This window comes from Arachis stenosperma, chromosome 5, assembly GCF_014773155.1.
Source record: "Arachis stenosperma cultivar V10309 chromosome 5, arast.V10309.gnm1.PFL2, whole genome shotgun sequence".
NCBI lineage: Eukaryota > Viridiplantae > Streptophyta > Magnoliopsida > Fabales > Fabaceae > Arachis > Arachis stenosperma.
Window position 1 is genome coordinate 112,039,939 of NC_080381.1, and position 22,549 is coordinate 112,062,487.

Genomic DNA, 22,549 nt, shown 5'->3' on the forward strand with positions numbered 1-22,549 from the left:
TATATCTCGGTAATTGGAGCCGTTAGGGGTGTGTAATTAGAGAATTTGCCGATCCTGGGTGGTCAGTTTGTGTTTGTTGGTTTGGGGTGTTCTCTTAGGTCTTCTCTAGGTGGGTTGTGCCGAGGAGTCGGGTTGCCGTGTTAGGCATTGTTGTGTTGCCGTTTGTTGGCGGCGACGACCTGGCTGACCTCTTCGTCGTTTATATAATCTTTGGTGACGTTTTGGATCTTGTGCATGGACCATACTGGTTTGGTGGTAAGGTGTTTGCGGAAGTCTTCGTTCACGAGTCCGTTCGTAAGGCAGAGACTTCTGACCGAGTCTGTGAGCCCGTCGATTGTTAGGCATTCGTCGTTGAATCGGTCGAGATACTTTCTTGTGGATTCGTCATGCCTTTGTGTGACCCCTAATAGGCTGATGGGGTGTTTGGCCTTGGGGATTCTGGTGGTGAATTGGGCCATGAACCTTCGCGATATGTCGCGAAAGCTGGTTATGGATTCATTGGGAAGGGCATTGAACCATTTGATCGCTGGTCCGGACAAGGTCACCGGGAAGGCTCTGCATCGGACGGCGTCGGTGGCACCTTCTAGGTTCATTCTGGCTTCGAAGGCTGTTAGGTGTTCCTGGGGGTCTTTGGTTCCGTCGTATTTCATGTCCGTGAGTTTATCAAATCCTTTGGGGAGCTTTGCTTTCAAAATTCTTTCTGTGAAGGGGGTGGCTCCTATTATCACATGGTCGTTTCTTGTGCGTTTGGTTTTTCGGTATCGTCGGTCATCGTCAGTGTGGGCGGGATTACGAGATATGCTACAGTCGTATCTTTTGTTGTGTCTTCGTTCTGGAGATCTGTTACGTGAGGTGCTTCTATCATGTCTTTTGGCGTGTCGCTGTTCTGGGGATCTGCCGTGGCGGGACCTGGATCTGGAGGTTGCGTGACTTCTGTGTTCGGCGTTGTGCCTTTCTTTGTTGGCGATCCGACCTTCAAGTTCCTGCACTCTGTGGCAGAGTTCTCGGATTATTTGCACTGACTTGTCTTCTGGATTCCCGGGGTTTCGAGTCTTGGCGGGGTTGTTTTCTTTGTTATGGACAGTGCTTGCTATCCTTCCTTGGAGTATGGCTTCTTGGTTTTCAGGAGTAGGGTTTCGTGTTCGGGAGTTATCTTGGCGACTTATGGAATGCTCTTCGGGTTGGTCTGCCATTCCGACTAACCCGGCGTAAGTCTCCACAGACGGCGCCAATGTACTGGATGCCTCCAGTACAGGTTGAGGGATGGATCGGAAACTAGCGGGTCGAGGCGGATGCCGGATTATTCGATTGGGGCAATGGGGGTGGTACCTGCAAAGACACTCCGACGCTCAAGTCAGAATGGATCTAAGAAGTAGAAGGTGTGAGGAGTGAATGAATACCTGGAGGGACCTGAGTCCTCTATTTATAGGTGATGGTAGCTATCTTATCTTATCTTGTTTGGCTAAAATAAGGGAGACGTTTAAATTCGAAAGTTGGTTAGGAGCTCTAGCGGGCCGATTCTAGGCCTTCTAGAAGGGCGAAGCGGGTCGGACCCGGATAACCGGGTTTGTCGGACCATTCCGAGCATAGGATCCGTAACAATACCCATTATGTAAATATATATATATATATATATATATATATTTCTCACGTTTTCAATAAAACCCTCTCGTAAAAGCATTTTAGCAATGTTTTCAGTAATGTTAGTATCTTTTTTTAGTTTTAACTCTACTATATAAAAGAAATAGAAAAGGATCATCTAAAACGCGTTTGAATTTAAAACGGATCAATATTCCTGGTCTACGAATCTATTCTAATAGGACAACATCAATATATATATAGGCCGGATCCGTAACAATACCCATTATGTAAGGTATATATATATTATATATCTGAATAATAGGACAACATCAATTATTATTGCCAACAAAAAAACAAATATTATACAAATTAAACAAATAGATTACCTCAAAATTGTATATTTGCATTGTTAAAATTTTTAATAAAGATGGGATAGGAAGGAGCGTGTTATGCATAATTTCAAAGAAAATAACAGTGTTGTTTTAAAACAAGTAAAAAATATACTAAATATAAAATAAAGAAGTGAAAATAGAAGATTTTTAGTATTAATATAATTAGTTCAATAACAATAATTCATATATGTTGTAATATATATATATATATATATATATATATATATATATATATATATATATATATATATATATATATATATATATAAAGAGAGAGAAGGATTTAGTAAGATTGCAACGTAGAGAAAGAGAGAGAATTGAATGTTTTATTGCTGTGTGAAATATTTCTCAGTAGCTTCTCTATTTATAGGCAATGAAGTTTTACATTTTTCAACTTCATTAATTTGGTTTGTCTTGAGAAGTTAAACCATTCAATATTGAAATCAAATGCCCATATTAATGATGGTCATCCACCTCATCTTTCATCCTTATCACAACACTCCCCCTTGGATGACCATTTAGGATTATACCTCGTTAAAACCTTAATAAAGAAAAATCCAACGGGAAAAAGACTTTAGTGAAGGGAAAAAAAGAGTACAAAATCCTTGGTGATGGCGACTGCCTCATTAAAAACCTTGTCATGAAAAACCCAATAGGAAAAAACCTGATCAAGGAAGAAAGAGCATAGTCTCCCCCTCTTGTCGACATCATTTAATGTCTCGAAATCGGCGCATCCCAATTTCATGTACCAATCTTTCAAAGGAGGATTTTGGGAGTGACTTTGTGAATAAATCTGCCAGATTGTCATTTGAGCGGATCTGTTGGATATCAATTGTCCCTTGATTTTGAAGATCATGATTAAAGAAGAATTTGTGAGAAATATGCTTTGTTCTATCACCTTTGATATATACGCCTTTAAGTTGAGTAATACATGTTGTATTATCTTCAAACAGAACAGTTGGAGTTATCTTATGGTCAATCAGTCCACATGATGATAGAATATATTGGATCAAACTCCTGAGCCAAAAACACTCACGACTAGCTTCATATATCGCGAGTATTTCAGCATGATTAGAGCAGGTTGCTGCTATCGTCTGTTTGTGGACCTCCATGATATACCTGTACCACCATATGTGAACAGGTATCCTGTTTGAGATCTCCCTTTGTGTGGATCAGACAAGTATCCAGCATCTGCATAGCCAACTAATTGTGACTTGGATCCATAGGGATAAAACAATCCCATATCAACTGTTCCATGAAGTTATCAAAATATTTGTTTGATTCCACTCCAATGTCTTCTGGCTGGAAAGGAACTATATCTTGATAGTAAATTCACAACAAATAATATATTGAGTCGTGTAATATTAGCAAGATACATTAGCGTTCCAATGGCACTAAGATATAGTACTTCAGAACCAATGATATCTTCGTTCTCTTCTTTAGGACAGAGTTAATCCTTTTTCACATCTAAAGATCTTACGATCATTAAGGTACTCAAGGAATGTGACTTATCCATGTAAAATCTTTTCAAGATCTTCTCTGTGTATGTTGTTTGTTGAATAAAGATCTCATTTTTTATATGTTTGGTCTACAGGCCAAGACAAAATTTAGTCTTTCTAAAATCTTTCATCTCAAACTCTTCTTTTAGAGTTTTTATAATTGTTGGAATCTCTTCAGGAGTTCTAATGATATTTAAATCATCAACGTACACAGCAATTATAATGAACCCAGATGCAGATTTCTTTATGAAAACACACGGGCAGATATCATCATTCTTGAATCCGTTTTTGGCCAGATTCTCAGTAAGACGATTATACCACATTCGTCCAGATTGCTTCAGACCATATAAAGATCTTTGCAATTTAACTGAGTATAACCCTTGCGAATATTCATTGGATGATTTAGATATCTTTAGTCATTCAGGGACTTTCAAATAGATATCACGATCTAATGAGCCGTATAAGTAGGCTGTTATCACATCCATTAAATGCATATGCAGTTTATGATATGCAGATAACTGACCAAATAACGCAATGTTATCGCATCCACTACAGGAAAATACGTTTCTTCATAATCTATACCGGGCCTTTGTGAAAAATCTTGTGCTATAAGTCTAGCTTTGTAGCACACAACTTCATTTTTCTCATTTCGTTTTCTCATAAATACCCATCGGTATCCGACAGGTTTTACGTCTTCTGGTGTACAGACTATAGGTCCAAAGACTTCACGTTTTGCAAGTGAGTCTAACTCAGCCTTCATGGCTTCTTCCCATTTTGGCCAATCATTTCTTTGTCGACATTTTTTGACTGATTTTGGCTCAAGATCCTTACTTTCATGCATGATATTTAATGCCACATTATATACAAATATTTCATTGACAATTATCTTATTTCGATTCCATTTCTCTCCTGTAAAGACATAATTTATCGAGATCTCGTCATTTTCACAATTTTCAGGTACCTGAACATCTTCTGGCATTAAAATTATATCAGAATTTTGGACAACTGCAGGTGTCTCTACTATGTCTTTTTCAACAGGAATAGTATTTACCTATTTTCTCTTTCGAGGATTTTTGTCCTTGGAACTGACAGGCCTGCCACGCTTCTGGCGTGTATTTGCTTCGGTGGTAATTTGTCTAACTTGGACATCAATTCGAGTTGGGGCATTTTTCGCTGGTATATAAGACTTGGTTATCCTCTTTGTATCGGAAAATGCATCAGGCAATTCATTTGCTATTCTTTGCAAATGTATAATCTTTTGAACTTCTAGTTCACATTGCCCTGATCGAGGATCTAAATGCATCAAGGATGATGCATTTCAATTAAGTTCTTTTTTAGGAAGCTTATTCTCTCCCCCTAATATTGGAAATTTTGATTCATCAAAATGACAATCCGCAAACAGGGATTTAAATATATCTCCAGTTTGTATATCAAGATACCTCATTATAGAGGGAGAATCATATGCAATATATATCCCCAATTTTCTTTGGGGTCCCATTTTGGTGCGATTAGGTGGTGCAATAGAAACATATATCGTACATCCGAATATTCTTAAATGAAAAACATTTGGCTGCTGGCCAAAAGCTAATTGCATAGGAGAGAACCGATGGTAACTCATTGGCCTCAAACGAATAAGTGCTACGGCATGTAAAACAGCATGCCCCCCAAACCGAGGTTGGGAGATTTATTCTTATAAGTAAGGGTTTAGCAATTAATTGGAGGCGTTTAATAAGTGATTCTGCTAACCCATTTTGTGTGTGAACATAAGCTACTGGATGTTCAACACTTATTCCATTAGTCATACAATAAGCATCAAAAGCTTGGAAAGTAAATTCACCAGCATTATCAAGATGAATTGCTTTGATTAGATTTTCTGGAAATTGTGCTTTTAATCGAATAATTTGAGCCAGTAATCTCGCAAACGCTAGGTTGCGAGAAGATAATAAGTACACATGTGACAATTTCGAAGATGCGTCTATTAGGACCATAAAATATCTAAAAGATCCACATGATGGATGAATAGGTCCACATATATCACCTTGAATCCTTTTTAGGAATTCAGGGGACTCAAATCCAATCTTTACTAGTGATGGCCTTAAAATTAACTTTCCCTGAGAACATGCAACACAACAAAATTTACTAGTTTTAAAAATCTTCTGGTTCTTTAGTGAATGTCCATGAGAGTTTTCAATCATACGTCAAGATGACGACGAAGAAAAATTATGGTTTTGGCTATATCCTTTTGGGATGTATTATTTTCAGCCTTAATGGTATCTTCAAGATCTATTGAATCAAGATAGATTTTAGCATTTAGTATCCATGGTAAATAATTGTTTTCAAATATATCAAAAATATTATATTCAAGATGAAAGAGTTTTGACATAATAAAAATTCGTTACCTGAGTCTTCCTAAAATTTGATCAGAGTCTCGTACTGATAACGTGTTGTAAAATAAGTAAAAGATATACTAAATATAAAATAAAGATGTAAAAATAAAAGACTTTTAGTATTAATATAATTAGCTCAATAACAATAATTCATATATGTATTCACTAATATTATATATTGTAATGTATATGTATATAAAGAGAGAAAAAGATTTAGTAAGATTGTAACGTAGAAAAAGAGAGAGAATTGAATGTTTTATTACTGTGTGAAGTATTTCTCAATAACTTTTCTATTTATAGGCAAGGAAGTTTTACATTTTTCAACTTCATTAATTTAGTTTGCCTTGAGAAGTTAAAGCATTTAGTATTGAAATCAAATACCCATATCAATGATGGTCATTCATCTCATCTTTTATCCTTATCATAACAAGTGTTATACTTTTATTAGATTATTTTATTGTTTTCATTTTGAGTGATATATATTTTTGTATCTAAATTAAATTTCATGCCTGTATTGAAAAAAAAAACTGTTACAAATTTCTCATTTCTTAATGTATATATATATATATATATATATATATATAGATAATTAGTTAGTATTAGAATTACTATTGAGTATTGGCTATTGAGTAAATATTAAGAGGTGAGGATTATATATATATATATATATATATATATATATATATATATATATATATATATATATATATATATATATATATCACCTCTTAAACTAATTTACTAACATCTAAAGATATACTTATTCAATACTAATTCTAATACTAACCAATCATCTAAACATTAATTGTTAATAGTATATATTTTAGTAGATTTGAAATTTAAGTAGTAGTAGCGTTGTGATGATGACAATAATTACGCATTAATATAAATTTTTATAATATATATATGCTCCGATCAAAATGTGGAGTGTGATGGGACAATGATTACACATTATTAATCAATTCGTCTATCTCCTATATATCAAAATCTTGGGCTTGGGTTTTAGCTAGGATCTATAGTTTTCTTTATCATCAACTAGATATCCCTACCCACCCTTCATAAGGGGTCCTCTAATAATATAATATGTTAGACCTACTAAGAGGCATGCATGCATTTTATCATATGTAAGCTTGTATTATTCTCTTGTATTTTAAGGACAATGCTATTTTGGAAACCCTAAAATAATAATTACAAGAAGTTTTTAATTAGTTATTAATTTCAGCTATTAAATTTGTAGATATAGAAAATTGGATTGTTGCATTTGTACTCTCTTCCATTACAAAGTGCACTAGTTATTTTCAGTCCAAAAAAAAGTGCACCAGTTATTTTGTAATTGTTATATTATAAGGGACTTGTCAACAAGCATTGTCAGAAATTTAAAGGATATATGACATTATTAATTAGGTTAGACTTAGGCACAATGCCTAGATATATAGAATCAAAGAAATATTGGAGGGTAATAATCCTACTTTCTGACTTAAGAAACTAGTTAAAATTTGTGTGTAAGTTTTTTCAATTTATACTAATTTTGTCTAATATATTTTAATTATTTAGTTGGTGCACATTGTTTAATTTCTAACTACTCATTATTCCTTGGCTCTATGGTTATATATTTACAAAAGACTTTTTAAAGTATTAGTTTAGGTTATTTTAAAAGAATTATATTGACTATTGATGTATAATTTAATTTTGTAATATGGAATTATAATTTGAATAAAAGTGAAAATGTACATATATGCATTGAATCCGATCATGAAAATGTAATATATAAAGAGAAATATTAGGTGATTTTTATTATTTTCATGCTATATTTAAACTAATATTTTATACTTTTCATACTAATTAATTAAAAATGTTCATCTCGTAATATTCTCGTTAATTACATGTATTTTCATATAAAAATATATTCTCATCGATTGTTATATTATTTTTTTGATTGTATCTTTTAATTTAGTAAGTAAAAGATTAATTCGTTCAAGGTTAATTTATCGAGAATCAGAATCTTATTTAAAAACTTGTCATTTGTCAATGGGTTATTATATACACAAAGTAAGATTTAAACTATTGATATTTATTTTAATAAAAAAAGTGAGCTAACTATTCGATTAATCTAAATTAGTTACTCTTGTACTGATATATATGATTTTGAAGTGGAATTCCAATAAACTCCCATCATCATGTGTCAGATCTTCTTCTCTAATTAAGGATGTATTTATTTTTTAGAATAAGACAAAATAAAACATTGAGAATAAGACATAAAAGACAAATATAAAATTTAATATTTTGTTTGGAGATAAAGTAAAATAAATTATGAAAATTTAATTTATTTTTATTTTTTATTCAAAAATTTAAAAAATATAATTATAATAAAAAATATATTATAAAAAATAACAAAAATAATAAAAAATAAATAAAAAATAAATTATTTTTAGTTAATATTTCTATATTTTTTTATCATAATAAATATAAAATATATTAATTTAATATTTTTAATACAATATTTTTATCTATATTTTATTTATTAAACATAATTTTATGTCTTTATATCTTTATCTTAGTATATATATATATATACGGCTAATGAGATGGTTTGTTGGGAAAAGGAATTTATAGGGTCTATATATCATGAGTCAAGAACTGAGTGGAAAAACATTATTGCTTCAATTAATTTACATAAGAATCCAACTATATACCCCCCCTAAGGCCCTAATTTCTGATTATGAATTAAAAGAGATTATTATTTGGTGGCTTGAATTTGACAAATACAATTCAATAATGCTTCATTTTGGTGTTAATATGAATGCATTATCCAACTTTGTTGTGCAAATCACAATAATAATCTAAGGTCCAAATTGAAAGAAGTATTGTAGATATTTTAACTCTATATGGCTTTTGTTATTGGCCTCATTATATGGTATCAAATTGTTCAAGTATCAATTTCAAACAATACTATAAATTAATTTGTAACACTGACCCGTGACATATATACATATAAGTTTAGTGGGGAGGTGTCCACATTGGAGACACAGTAATTAACTCAGCTACAAACCAACCTAGTAATATTACTAAAGTTAACCTAATTACGATTAAATAAGTTATTAATAGGTATAAGTATTGTTTTGATTTGATTTCTAAAATTTATGGTCAAAATTAAATTTGTTTCCAACTTTATTTTAAATTTAAAATCATTTTTAATGTTTTATTTGATACTAAAATCGTCAATTTTAATAAAATTTTTAATTTTATTATTAAATTATCCTTAATAAAAAATTATAGAATTAAAAAAAAAGAACATGAGAGGGAGGAGGGAAGAAGAAAAAGGGAAAGAGAAGATGAGGGGAAAGAAGAAAAGGGGGAAGGAGAGACGGCACTGGTAAAGTTTAGAGCCGTCGTCGCCGTCGGAAATCAGAACCAGAGGGAGAGAGAGCTCGACGTCGTGTCCCGCCATTGCCGCCACTGCTATTGACCTCACCGCCACTTCACGTTCTCGCCGCTGCATCTCGCTGATTCTGCTTTTGCTTTTGCTTCTGTTTTGGCTTCTGCTTCGGCTTCTACTTTCGATTCGTCTTCTGCTTCCGATTCTGCTTCTGTGTCTGCTTATGGTTCTGTTTTTTATTTTGATTTGTTATTTTTCTAATTTTATTGTTGTTATGTGTTTATTTTGTTGTTGAATTTGAATAATGTGTCATTGCTGGTGTTGAATATTGTGTTCTTGAATTTAATTATTGGTATTTAGTGGGAATAAGAGAGGTGGTGGTGGTGGTGATAAAGGGGGTGGTGGAGAGTATTTTTGTCCGTAAAAGATCAAAAGGACGATTTTAATACCAAATTCAAATAAAACATTGTGGACGATTTTAAATTCAAAATAACGTTGGGGACGAATTTAATTTTAACTCTAAACCTTAGGGACCAAAATAGTACTTATCCCTTATTAATATTTTTAGACAGATCCTTGTCAATAATGTCTTCAACCGTTGGTGAAAATATTTGTCAAACAATTTAAATTAATAAGAGAAGGCACATTAATAATTATATTTTTAATACACATTTTTCAAACAAATATTCCTTTTAAATTTACATAAATTTTATATAAATATTTTTTTATTCATCTAAACTAATAAGGAACGAATTCTAGATCAATTTTTTGGTTATAGATATTATATTATAAAATCAATTATCTTAAAAATTAAAATTGTTTAAAAAATATATATCAATAATTATATATGTAATATCATCAAACATACAAATATACTATAACTAAGATACACAAATTTGTTTTGAAAGAAAGAGATACAAATATAAATGATACATTTTTTGTTCTAAACATAAAATTATCTAACTTTATATGCACATAACAATAGAGACAAGAAAAATTTTCCATCTTTATCTTAAAATAAATAAGTATTTTCATACTTTATAATAAGATATTTATGAAACATACACATTTTATAACTTAATCTATATTATCATTTGCATGGCACAACAAGTAAATTAAGTTCCAAATTAAATGAAAGACATGTAAAACAAGAGATAGATTACTAATATATAAATCATGTGTCTTGTGTCAAATTGGATATTTATTATATTAATTATTAATAATTGTAATTTAACAGCATATATACACTTGTGTTAGCATCTATAACTTTTAAGTACAAGCCATAATGTGCCATTTCTATCACATGGTATGTTACATTGTTACTTTTGCAGCTCCCACTTAATGCCCTTAATGACCCTACAAGAAAATAAATAAATAAATAAATAAATTTGCCAAAACAAATTAAATCCCTCTCTGCATGAGATTTATTTTCTTTTCTCATTCTTCTTTCTCTCTTAGCTTGCACTGTTTTCTCCCACCAATCTATGGCATAATTGGCTCATATATGAGGTGGCCCCAATTTCAATGGAATCAAGAAAAACAATACCATAAAAATAATTGTTATGGTACTATTAGTCTATTACCACCATCCGACAAGCCCTCACAATTTTTTTACATTGATTAAAAAGAGATGATAATGGGTCCTCTTAGCATTATTAGACAACAGACATTAGACAGAGACTAATACATTAATTTAACATAATTATAATTGGTATAAGGGAGAAGGAAAAAAATAAAAAAATATAAATATATAATAGCACCAATCAGCAAGATTTTTAGTACTCAATTGGATTGGATTACACATTTACACTACTTTGGGAAAGTGACCCAACCAATAATCATTCGCACTTGAAACCTAACCATAGTACCATCCCTTCATTTTGAAAGCAATGGATGAGGTTCTTATAAGTTCTCATTTCAAGATTATGCTATTCCATATTTTTTTTTATTTTTACTTAAAATTAAATATGAATGAAGCATGAGGTGTTAAAATAGTTTGCTGTTATATACAATGCAAGGTCGTTTATGTTGATATAATACCTATGAAAAATTAAAATTTTCATTTGATATAAAAGATTAATTCAATTTATTAACAATGTCCAAATTTGGTGTATTAGGTTTGTTATTTCCTTTTCCGGGTTGTCAAGTATTTAGAAACATTTTTTCTATTAAAACATTAATTTAATAAATGTCTATTTTTATTGACAAAATTAATTAATATTATAAATAATGAGGTTATAATTAAGGAAGTGATTTTTAAATAAAACATAATCCAATAATTGATTAAACTTAGATGATGAATAACATATGAAACCAAGCTAACGTTTTTAAGTATATCATGAAAATATTAATCAATTTTTCATAAATTATTATCCGATTAAGTTATTTTTTAAGCACTGTTCGAAAAGTTTTAAAAATTATTTTTTTGAATTTTTGACTTATAAAAAGTAGTAGTATTAATATCTAATGTAATTTTTAAAATTAAATTATAGTTTTCTAAAAAACTATTTAAGTGCTTATAAAAAAGTTAAAAAATGATTTTTTTTTATAATAAAAACTTTTTATTATATTTTTTTAATAAATACTTTTAGAATTAGAAAACTAAATATAAAATAACTTATTTATAAATTACTTTTAATAAATCTTTAAACTACTTTTTTAAAAAAAGAACTAAATTATTTATTTTCAATAATACGTTTAATTTGTCCACTTGAAAAAATTAATTCAAGTTGCTTCAATCTCAAACGAAATATACTCTTTAGCATAAAAAAAAAAATAAAAGGGAAGGAAAATCAAAATGACATGATAATAATGAAAGTTTTTGTCGCTTTAGTTAAGACTTAACTCTCAGAGAACAAATTTAGTGCAGCCATCAAATCTTGGTTTTTTACCTTACCTAATAATGCTTATCTTGTGTGTGATCATTGCAAAGCTTTATTGTACTCTTTTTCTTTCTTGATTCTTGTATTCCTCTATTATCTTTATAATAATTACTGTTGTACACTCGAATAATTTCTACAACTTGCCACCAAAACCCATTATTATTGTACTCAATTTCATAGCAAAAAAATTGTATATACATGTAAATCTAATCCCATTGGACCACTTCAATCAACAACCCTAATAACATGCTAAGATTCTTAGGTTTCATGGCTTCATAATAGTTTCTAGCTACTCTTATTGCAATATCATGCTTGTCGTTTTATGTTAAGTGTACATTACTCTAAACCCTAATATCTTTTTTCTTTTAAATGTTCATGCAACACGTGCATACAGTTCCTACTCTTTGTTTTTTCAAATAAATTATGAATTTAATTTTAATATATTAACGGTGTAAAATAATTTTATACGTGCATTAAATTACGTCAATAAATTAATTATTTTTTACATTAATCGCATAAATAATTATAAAAGAACTGATATAATTAAACGATCGTATAAAATATTTTATACTATTAATACATCAAAATTAAACTCATAAATTATTAGCAAATTCTTTTGCAATTGTACTGCAAATGATTAAATCTATTCCAAGTTGCCAAAAGTGGAGGATATATGCGATGAATGTAGAACAAGTAGTAGAGTATTTTTGTACGTATTTAAAAGTAGTATCTCTATTATTTATTAACCGAAAGAAAAATTATAATTAAATTAAAGAGATAATTTGTCACTCGTTTAAGGGGTTGGACTTTGCATTAAACTCATGTTTAAATGTGTGAGAAAATTAAGTTGATTCCTTAATGTGCTGTCTAATGTAAGTTTGGGCATATAATAAATAATCAAATTAATTATACAAGACTATAGTATGCTAAGTGTCTCTCTTTTGGGGAGAAAAAGGAAAAGTAAGTAAATGTGGTTTCAATCAGCTGAAGACTTACAAATGACTTGTTTAGTCAACAAAATATGGAAAATCTAATTCAAGGCATTCATAGTCAACACAATTTAATTCTAGTAATTACATTAGTTGAGAAAATCCTCTTAATTGAAGATAAATTCTACCAATTATATTACACTTCTTTTAATCAAAGATATATAGTATGAGAAATAAGATAAAGTGGAATAAAAAGAACTCCAAAATCAGATTAAAAATACTTGATTACTAATTTATTGGTTCAATTGTAAATAATATTATACTTGTCACTCATATTTTATATAAATATAATGTGAAGCAATACCAATATCCCCTATAAAGAGGTCTAAAAATTAAAAGATGATATGTAATATCAAATTTTCACCAACCCCAGTTACCCTCTAAAATAAACCAAATCTTCACATATTTTGGATGCTCTATATTTATTGGGTTTAATTTATTACTTGATCATACATATACTTTATGAAGATAAAGAGTTGGAAGACTCTAAGAATAAGTATAATTACTAATTGGTCATCCTTTCATTCCTTTGGTAGATTCGAAATTTCTTTGTTATTCTTTTACATTTTAGATATCAAAATGAAAGTTTTTCTGCTAATCTTTTTTCATAAATAAAAAGCCTTTTTTTTTGTTTCAAACTTTAAATGAAACCCTTTCTTTGCCACAAAATATGAAACTGGACTACAACAATAGCATTCAATTTAGTAGGCTCAGGTCATTACAAGATTTAATATAATGGGCTGGACTAGCCCATTTGACACTGGCCCAATTATATGCCAAAAACTATAAACTAGAAGACCAAATATGACCGTGTCCAAAAAAAAAAAAAGAAGACCAAATATGACCAAGAACAAAACATAAGTGGCATTTTCTCAAACAGTTGGAATGCATAAGAAAATGCTCCTAATTAACAATTTAAATTATATATATATAAAAGCAACCAAACGAGTAGCTTCTTGGTCGGGAGGTTTTAGAAAATGATTCGGTTCTGTTCAACGTTGACGAGGCCTTCTTCACATTATGATCATTGTATTAGGCTTCGCTCTTTGATTGAATCGTGCAAATCAATGCAGCAAATTAAGCAGACTCATGCACAGTTACTAACTACTGGCCTAATCTCACACTTTGTTTCAACTAATAAGTTTCTAAAGCTTCTTGCTTTTGCTTCCCTTTCATATGCCCACAAAGTGTTTGATCAAATTCCTCAACCAGACTTGTTCATCTACAACACTATGATCAAGGCCCATTCTTTGTCCTCCGATTCCTGTCGTGATTCCCTCATGGTTTTCCGGTCTTTGATTCGGGATTCAGGTCTTCTTCCTAATAGATATAGCTTTGTGTTTGCTTTTGGTGCTTGTGGGAATGGGTTGGGTGTTCTGGAGGGGGAGCAGGTTCAAGTTCATGCTGTGAAAACTGGCGTGGAGAATAATGTGTTTGTTGCAAATGCTTTGATTAGTATGTATGGGAAGTGGAAACTTGTGGAGGAGAGCCGAAAGGTCTTCGAATGGGCCGCGGAGTATAGAGATTTGTATTCATGGAACAACATGATTGTTGCTTATGTTGGAGCAGGTAACATGAACAAAGCTAAGGAATTGTTTGATGGAATGCAAGAGCGTAATGTCGTGTCATGGAGTACGATAATTGCCGGCTATGTGCAGGTATTGCTCGTTTGGAACATCAACAAATTAATCATACTAATTACTAACATTCACATTATTGGACATCTTTATTTAGAGACATTGCAGAAGTTTGTATTGGAAACTATATCATTTTTTTCCAATACATATCTTGATTGATGTGCTATGTCTAAGTTACTTACTTCATACTTTACTATAGGTTGGCTGTTTTATGGAGGCTTTGGATTTCTTCCACATGATGCTACAAGTAGGTACAAAGCCAAATGAATATACACTTGTAAGTGCTCTTACAGCATGTTCAAATCTAGTAGCATTGGATCAAGGAAAGTGGATCCATGTTTACAGTGGCAGAAGTGAAATCAAGATGAATGAGAAGCTTCTTGCTAGCATCATTGACATGTATGCAAAGTGTGGTGACATTGAATCTGCATCAAGAGTTTTCAATGAACACAATTTGAAGCGAAAGGTTTGGCCTTGGAATGCCATGATTGGTGGGTTTGCAATGCATGGAAAACCCAACGAGGCTCTAAGTGTTTTTGAACAAATGAAGGTTGAAAATGTTTCTCCCAATAGAGTCACGTTCATTGCGTTACTAAATGCTTGTAGCCATGGCCACATGGTCGAGCAGGGGAAGTCCTACTTCAGATTGATGGTTAGTGACTATGGAATTAACCCGGAAATAGAGCATTATGGATGCATGGTAGATCTACTCAGTCGTGCCGGTCTCCTAAAGGAGGCCGAAGAAATGATATCAGGTATGCCTATGGCTCCAGATGTAGCAATTTGGGGAGCACTACTAAATGCTTGTAGAATCTATAAAGATATGCAGAGGGGTTATAGAATAGGGAAAATTATTAAAGAAATGGATCCTGACCATATAGGGTGTCATGTTCTATTGGGTAATATATATTCCACGTCCAGAAGATGGAATGAAGCAAGGATGCTAAGAGAGAAGAATGAAAACAGTGACAGAAAAAAGGTTCCCGGTTGCAGCTCAATTGAATTGAATGGAACATTCCATCAATTCCTTGTTGGGGATCGATCCCATCCTCAAAGTAAAGAGCTTTACTCATTTTTGGATGAGATGACAACCAAGTTAAAGATTGCTGGGTATGTTCCAGAATTTGGGGAGCTTCTGCTCGATATTGATGACGAGGAAGACAAAGAGACTGCCCTGTCAATACACAGTGAGAAATTGGCTATTGCTTTTGGGTTGATGAACACAGCACCTGGAACCCCGATTCGCATTGTGAAGAATTTGAGAGTTTGTGTGGACTGTCATAAAGCAACAAAATTCATCTCCAAGGTTTATAAGCGAGTAATTATAGTTAGAGACAGGACGAGATATCACCATTTTAAAAATGGAGTTTGCTCTTGCAAAGAATATTGGTAAAGATTAAAGAATGTGCTAAAGTTGTCAAATAAGTCTCAAGATGCAAGTATCCCTCTATCACAAAGATGACAGTCTTTGACATGTTGAGTTGGCAAGACAAAGGTATGCATTTGATGACATGTTGGTAGCTTGGGTAGGGTGAAAGATGATGTTGTGCATATCATTACGCACAAATGCGAATAAAAAGATCAAGCATGGAGAAGTTGAACTGTTCACTTTTCATTATATACATCATTCAGCAGTTCTGCACTGGAAGATGCAGGCGGAGTGATGGCATTAAAATATTGGAACATCTCAGAGAGAGAGAGACTGAAGAGAATGTGGAAACTCAATTAGATCATGGAAGCTGAAAAATGAACAATCGAGTTTCTCAGACAATGTTATGATTCCTTCATTCTACCGTAACATGAAGCGGCACGTATTATCCATTTGTGCCTTTATTCGTTTCATACTTTACCAATAAGCAAGAAATGGCCAACAAATTATGTAACGCAATTCTATTTGATTATCTGGCAAATGGGTTTAGGACTTTTGGGTACCTGAAAACTCCCTCCAACTTCAGAATAAAAATAACTAACGCGTTCAAGAGGTACCAATATTTGTCATATATTTACTCCTTAAGTTGGTCCACATGCTATACATACATAAACCGTATAAGAAGAAACAAAAATGACTTAACTAAAGCTCCTATAAAGCAGGTTACATAATATTTTTTGAATTGTTTCAACAATTGGAATGAAAAGCAGAAGCATATTACAAAACCATATGCATGTGTATATGAATATGTATATATGTATGGGTATAAAGGTAACAAGCAAAATCAGTCGAGATTTACTTGAGCACTGGAAGCTTCCATGAGTCCATTGCGTATCTGATCACCAATATCCCTAACATGGCCAGGGCCATGGGGTATGAAAACTGTGGTGTTCTTAGAGGAGTTGCCAAGGTCTTTGATGGTGTCAAAGTACTGAGTGATCATAATAAGATCCATGACCTCCTTGGGAGAGGCACCTTCCACCTTGTGGGAGAAATTCAAAATGTTCTCTCTCAAGCCATCTGTGATAGCTTGCCTCTGCCTGGCCACACCAACACCTCCCAAGTACTTGGATTCGGCCTCTGCCTCGGCTTTCTTAACCTGAAGCACCTTCTCAGCTTCTCCCTTGTACACACTAGCTAGTTGCATCCTTTGAGCTGCAAACAAGCAATATAAACACTCATTATACAATAAACAAGCGACAGTAGCAGCACTAACCTATTTGAATCTTAAATGAGCAGCTAACCGCATAGACAGCATAGTTTACCTGCATTGATCTCATTCATGGCCTTACGCACAGAAGGATCAGGTATAATATCAACCATGAGTATGTGCTCTATGCTATATCCATAGTCTCCCATCACCTGACAGACATGATACATGATAAGGCACAATGCAGGGTCATAAGGTGAGTGAAACATTTTTGCTATTTATAATTATCTAACTCATAGTTACATGGATATGGAACACAATATGTTTCAGTAAGGGAACCAATACGCAGTATGCGGTACGTCATATATAAAGTATTTTGGATTAAAGATCCTCTAAAGTGAAACAGTTGATACTTGATAAATTGATAAAGTGAGGAGTTAATCACTCTTAAATTAAAATAGTAGGACACACATTTCATAAAAGTTACAAAATCAATGGTGATTAATCCTTTACTTTACCATTTTACTAACTTTCTCACTTGATAGATCGAAATTCAAGTATTTTATGTGGAAAATACACACTATGGTGAATTCATGTAACTATGATCTAACTACCTAAGTCCTAACTAACTGAATGAAATGAATACCAGAAGATGACCTTAGCAAGCTCTTCGAGAACAGCTTTGGCAACATGATCCTTCTGCTCAAAGAGTTCATCCAAGTTCATTCGGGGAACAATAGCGCGAGTGACATCAAAGACATAAGCCTGGATCTGTTCTTGAGGGTTCTGAAGCTCGTAAAAAGCATCATCAGCGTTCTCCTTCACAACTCGGTACTGAATCGAGCACAGCAGCTGCACAAACACGTTGTCCTGCAGAACCGACACAATTGAAACCCTAAGAATGGATATATATATATATATATATATATATATATATATATTGAAAGCGGTTAGAGAGAAAGAGTTGACCTTGGTCTTGGTCTCGACGCGGACGTCAAGGGAGCAGATCCTGGTGGAGAGGAGGCCGGCGAGGCACTCACCGGCGAGAGGGTTGAAGAAGTGGAAGCCAGGTTGGGCGAGGCGGCTGAAGCGGCCCCACTTCTCGACCACGCCGACGTTGGACTGCTGGATGCATCCGCAGAAGAAGCAGAAGGTGTTCCCCATTTTGCTATTCTTCTCTATTCTCTAATCTCTATCCCTCTCTCTTAGTGTTATACTGTTATCTCACTTCCCTCTCTTGTTGCTTTTGCGCTTTTTTTTTTTTTTTTTAAGGTCGGTTTTGCTCTCAAATTTTAAAGGTAAACGTAATTTTCTCCAAAGTACACATTCAAATAAGGATTTCAGCCTTTGCGTGTTGCGGTTACGGGGTGGAACCGGCGGTGCGGGTTTTTGCTCTATTCAATTTTGTTCTGTAGTATAATAATTTGCATTAAATTTGTTTTGTTTTTATTCACGAGAAATAAAACGTTGAATTTTAATCCGTTTCTGTGAGTATTTGTCTCACTTTTATAATTATTAAAATCTAATAAATAAAATTAAATTTTATAATTTATATAGCTGTTATTACATACATAACATAAATTAAAATAAAAATTTAAATATAATATAATATTATTAATCATTTACTAATTATTTTACATATATTATACATATTTTATATATATATATAGCGGAGTGGGTAGAGGGTGGGTATTACCTAAACCCTACCCTGTTCCGCCCCTTCCAATAACCCATTCCGCTAAAAATTTGCCCAAGTGCGAGACGGATAATTATCCGCCTCAAACGGGTAGGGATGGGTTGGGTACCCGCGAATTCGGGGATATTGTCATCCCTAATTGCGGTTGCCAATAAAATTCTCTTTCTCTAATTGAAAAGAAAAACATAGAAAACATAGTAAAATATGTAAAAAGAATTGTGATGAATAAGATTTTTTCTTTACATAAAAACATAAAATAATTATTTAGTCAATTTTTTCTAAACTCATCGTTATATTATATTCTATAATTGTTATACATCTAAGTTTTCTTTATTTAAATTTATCTAAATAACTCTAACATCAACAAAAATTACTCTCGTGAAAAGAACCTCATTACACGTGCTTTTTCTTCTTCTCCTTCCTCGCACTTCTTCTTCTTCTCTCATGCACTTCTTCTTCTTCTTTTTCTTTCAAATATGCGCATACATCCTCTTTTTTCTCTTTCAAATTCACGCATACCTTCTCCCCCCTTCACCTCATTTTTTGTGCACACATATTTTTTTTCTTCTTCTTCTCCTCCTCCTCCTCTTTCATTATCGTCATCACCAACAACACCAACATTTTGCTAATGACTTATTTTTTCAATCGAATTGAATGGAATACAATTGCTAAATTGAATTGAATTGAATGGACGCAGGTATTCTAAATCGAATTGAATTGATAATCTCTAAATTGTAGACACAATACTATACAATTGTTTCACCTTAATAACGTATTCGGTTCATTATGCAGAAACCTGTTTTGAATTTGATTTTATTTTATATAATGGATAATGTTCCGTTCATTTAGTACTATACAATTGTTCACCTTAATAACATGTTCGGTTCCTAATGAATTAAATTGAATTGAATTGAATGGACGCATGTATTTTGAATTAAATTGAATTGATAATCTCTAAATTGTAGACACAGATGTTTTGAATTTGATTTTATATAATGGATAATGTTCCGTTCATTTAGTACTATACAATTGTTTCACCTTAATAACGTATTCGATTCATTATGTAGAAAGTTGTTCTGAATTTGATTTTAATAATGGATAATGTTCCGTTCATTTAGTACTATACAATTATTTCACCTTAATAACATGTTCGGTTCCTTATGAATTGAATTGAATTGTTTTAAATTGAATTGAATTGATAATTTCTAAAAAAGGAGAAAAAGAAAAAAAACTTGCGTGTACAAATTTAGGAAAAGGAGGAGGAGCGCATGATTTAAAAAGTTATTACAATAACTTGGATTAACTTGAATGAAGATTTTGCTTAGATATAAAATTTTATTCATTATATTAGTGCACGACCATATTAACCTAGCGCATTCGGTTGACAATTTATATATATTTTTTTAACTATTTTTATTTTATAAAAATATTATGTAATCAATTAAACACAACTTAATATTTAATAATTATTTATATTAAAATTTATTAATGATTATAATATTTTATTTTATATTATTTTAGCAATTATTATTATAATTTTTTTTTTATATTTCAGTGAATCGATCATTAATAATCAATAATTCTAATTTGATACCTAATTATATTTTAATATCAAACATTATTATATTATATATTATTTTATAATTGATTACATATTGTGACGTATTTTAATGTCAATTTATATATTTTTTTAATATTTTTTTAAAAAATATTCTATAATTAATTATACATAAATTAATATTTAATAACTATTTATGTTAAAATTTATCAATAATTTTAATATTTTATTTTATATATTTTTAATAATTATTATTATAATTTTTTATCATGTTTCAATGAGTGAATTATCAATATTATTATTATTATTATTATTATTATTATTATTATTAATGAGTGAAGCTGTTTTTTTGTGTGGTCGATAAATTAATGAGTTGATATGGTGAAAATTTAAAATCATGTGACACTAAATTTATTGGTATGAAAAAAAAAAGTAATGAAAAGAATGTAACAGTGGAATCAATGTGTGTGCTTGTTTAACATTACGACCGCCCAATAATTAAACATTTTCGGAATTACTCTACGCTAATTTGAGTTCGAACCCAAACATTGAGGCCTAATATTTTCACATGGACCTACTCCACATCATCTTTTAGCCATGACCCTTGCGGCGCTTTTTCAAGAACTACACTATTTTTTGAATTGGTCAATTATGACATGAAAAAAAAAAAAAAATAGGTCTTTAAGACTTTAACTTTTTGTGCCACAGATATTTTTGTTTTTGACCATTAAAAAATATTTTTAAGTTTCTCACTTCTTTAAAAGTTGAACGGATTAGTTTTTCTGTGCAAATATCTCCGTCAAACTCAACGGAAAAATCTGACGTGTCTCCGTTCTGTTTACCTGGCATTACATTAGACTGCCCATGTGGCACATTAGTAAAAGGTCGGTTTTGGAAAATGGACAAAAAAGTCTCTCTGTTTTAAAATAACATATATTAATTAAGCAAGCTCTTGAGAATACTCCTCCTTCTATCATTTTCTCACGGGCCTTCTTCTCTGCTTCTTCAAAATATCACCGTCCTTATCCATAGATTCCCACCATTCTAGTTTCCTCCTCCTACTACTACTGCTATTACTCTTGTGCTTCTTCTTGTTGTTGTTCTCATCCTTTGCATTGGTAGAAGAAGTAGAAGCAGAAGCAGTCAACTCAGCTTTGGGTCTATGCATTCTAACGTCATTCCCAATCCAATCCATCACATAATCCTTCAACACAGTACCCGATGAACCTCTGTTCTCTTCATTTACCAAATTGCCCCCCACACCCTTCCTATTTTTCTTCACAACTGTATCAGGCGATGGAATTGGTCCTTCTGGAGATTGCTCCACAAAAACAGAGGCACCGTCACTCTTGTAGTTTAAAGCCTCAGCTTCCAACCTGTTTTTCGTCTTGAACCTCGCAAGTCCAAAATCTCCTATCTTGGCCGCAAAGGACCGGTCCAAGAGAACATTATTGGGCTTGATATTGCCGTGAATCACCGGTGGGTCGCAGGAGTGAAGAAACTGTAACCCTCTCGCGACGTCCAGTGCGATGGAGAATCTCGTCTGCCATCGCATGAGCTCAGGAGATTTTCGGCGGAGGAGTGCGTTGTGGAGGTTGCCGTTGTGCATTCTTGTAACCTAATTTCTCAATCAATGGTGCATACAGCTTTTCAAAGTCCATCCATTTGCTGAAGAATCTGTCAATCCACAAGTACGTACCATCCACCTCTCAAAACCCTATCCACATCAAACAGCAAGAACTCCATCATCGTCACCGAAATCCACCAGTTCATGGCACACCCGCACCGCACAAGGTTCACCACTCCGTCGAACACCGGTAGGTTGTGAACTTGGACGAATCGGAGGAAGGGTTGAAGCCTAGGTTAGGATTTTGGTGGTGGAAGCAATCGAAGGATTTACAAGGATAATGGTCCCAAATTACAGAAAAATCGGGGAGTGAAGAAGGGAAAGGGCTTGAGGGAGAGGGGATGAG

General features: G+C 32.4%; 2 protein-coding genes across 2 annotated transcripts; one reads left to right on the plus strand and one right to left on the minus strand.

Moving 5' to 3' along the window:
• Nucleotides 1-14,075: 14,075 nt before the first annotated feature.
• Nucleotides 14,076-16,664, plus strand: LOC130982074 (pentatricopeptide repeat-containing protein At5g66520-like). Its single transcript, XM_057905932.1, has 2 exons — nt 14,076-14,764; nt 14,943-16,664. The coding sequence occupies exons 1-2, from the start codon at nt 14,084-14,086 to the stop codon at nt 16,134-16,136; spliced, it is 1,875 nt and encodes a 624-aa protein (XP_057761915.1). The 5' UTR covers nt 14,076-14,083; the 3' UTR covers nt 16,137-16,664.
• Nucleotides 16,665-16,722: 58 nt separating this feature from the next.
• On the minus strand, nt 16,723-18,597 carry LOC130982076 (hypersensitive-induced response protein 4). The gene is made up of 4 exons (XM_057905933.1): nt 18,292-18,597; nt 17,980-18,192; nt 17,438-17,534; nt 16,723-17,327 (listed from the first exon to the last, which is right to left on the minus strand). The coding sequence occupies exons 1-4, from the start codon at nt 18,484-18,486 to the stop codon at nt 16,957-16,959; spliced, it is 876 nt and encodes a 291-aa protein (XP_057761916.1). The 5' UTR covers nt 18,487-18,597; the 3' UTR covers nt 16,723-16,956.
• Nucleotides 18,598-22,549: the final 3,952 nt, after the last annotated feature.

Coding starts and splice junctions, on each gene's coding strand:
- LOC130982074 (XM_057905932.1), top strand. CDS start 14,084: ATGATTCGGTTCTGTTCAACGTTGACGAGGCCTTCTTCACATTATGAT. Junction 14,765..14,942: donor TAATTGCCGGCTATGTGCAG/GTATTGCTCGTT, acceptor ACTTTACTATAG/GTTGGCTGTTTTATGGAGGC.
- LOC130982076 (XM_057905933.1), bottom strand. CDS start 18,486: ATGGGGAACACCTTCTGCTTCTTCTGCGGATGCATCCAGCAGTCCAAC. Junction 17,535..17,979: donor TTCTCGAAGAGCTTGCTAAG/GTCATCTTCTGG, acceptor CATGTCTGTCAG/GTGATGGGAGACTATGGATA. Junction 17,328..17,437: donor CATGAATGAGATCAATGCAG/GTAAACTATGCT, acceptor GCTTGTTTGCAG/CTCAAAGGATGCAACTAGCT.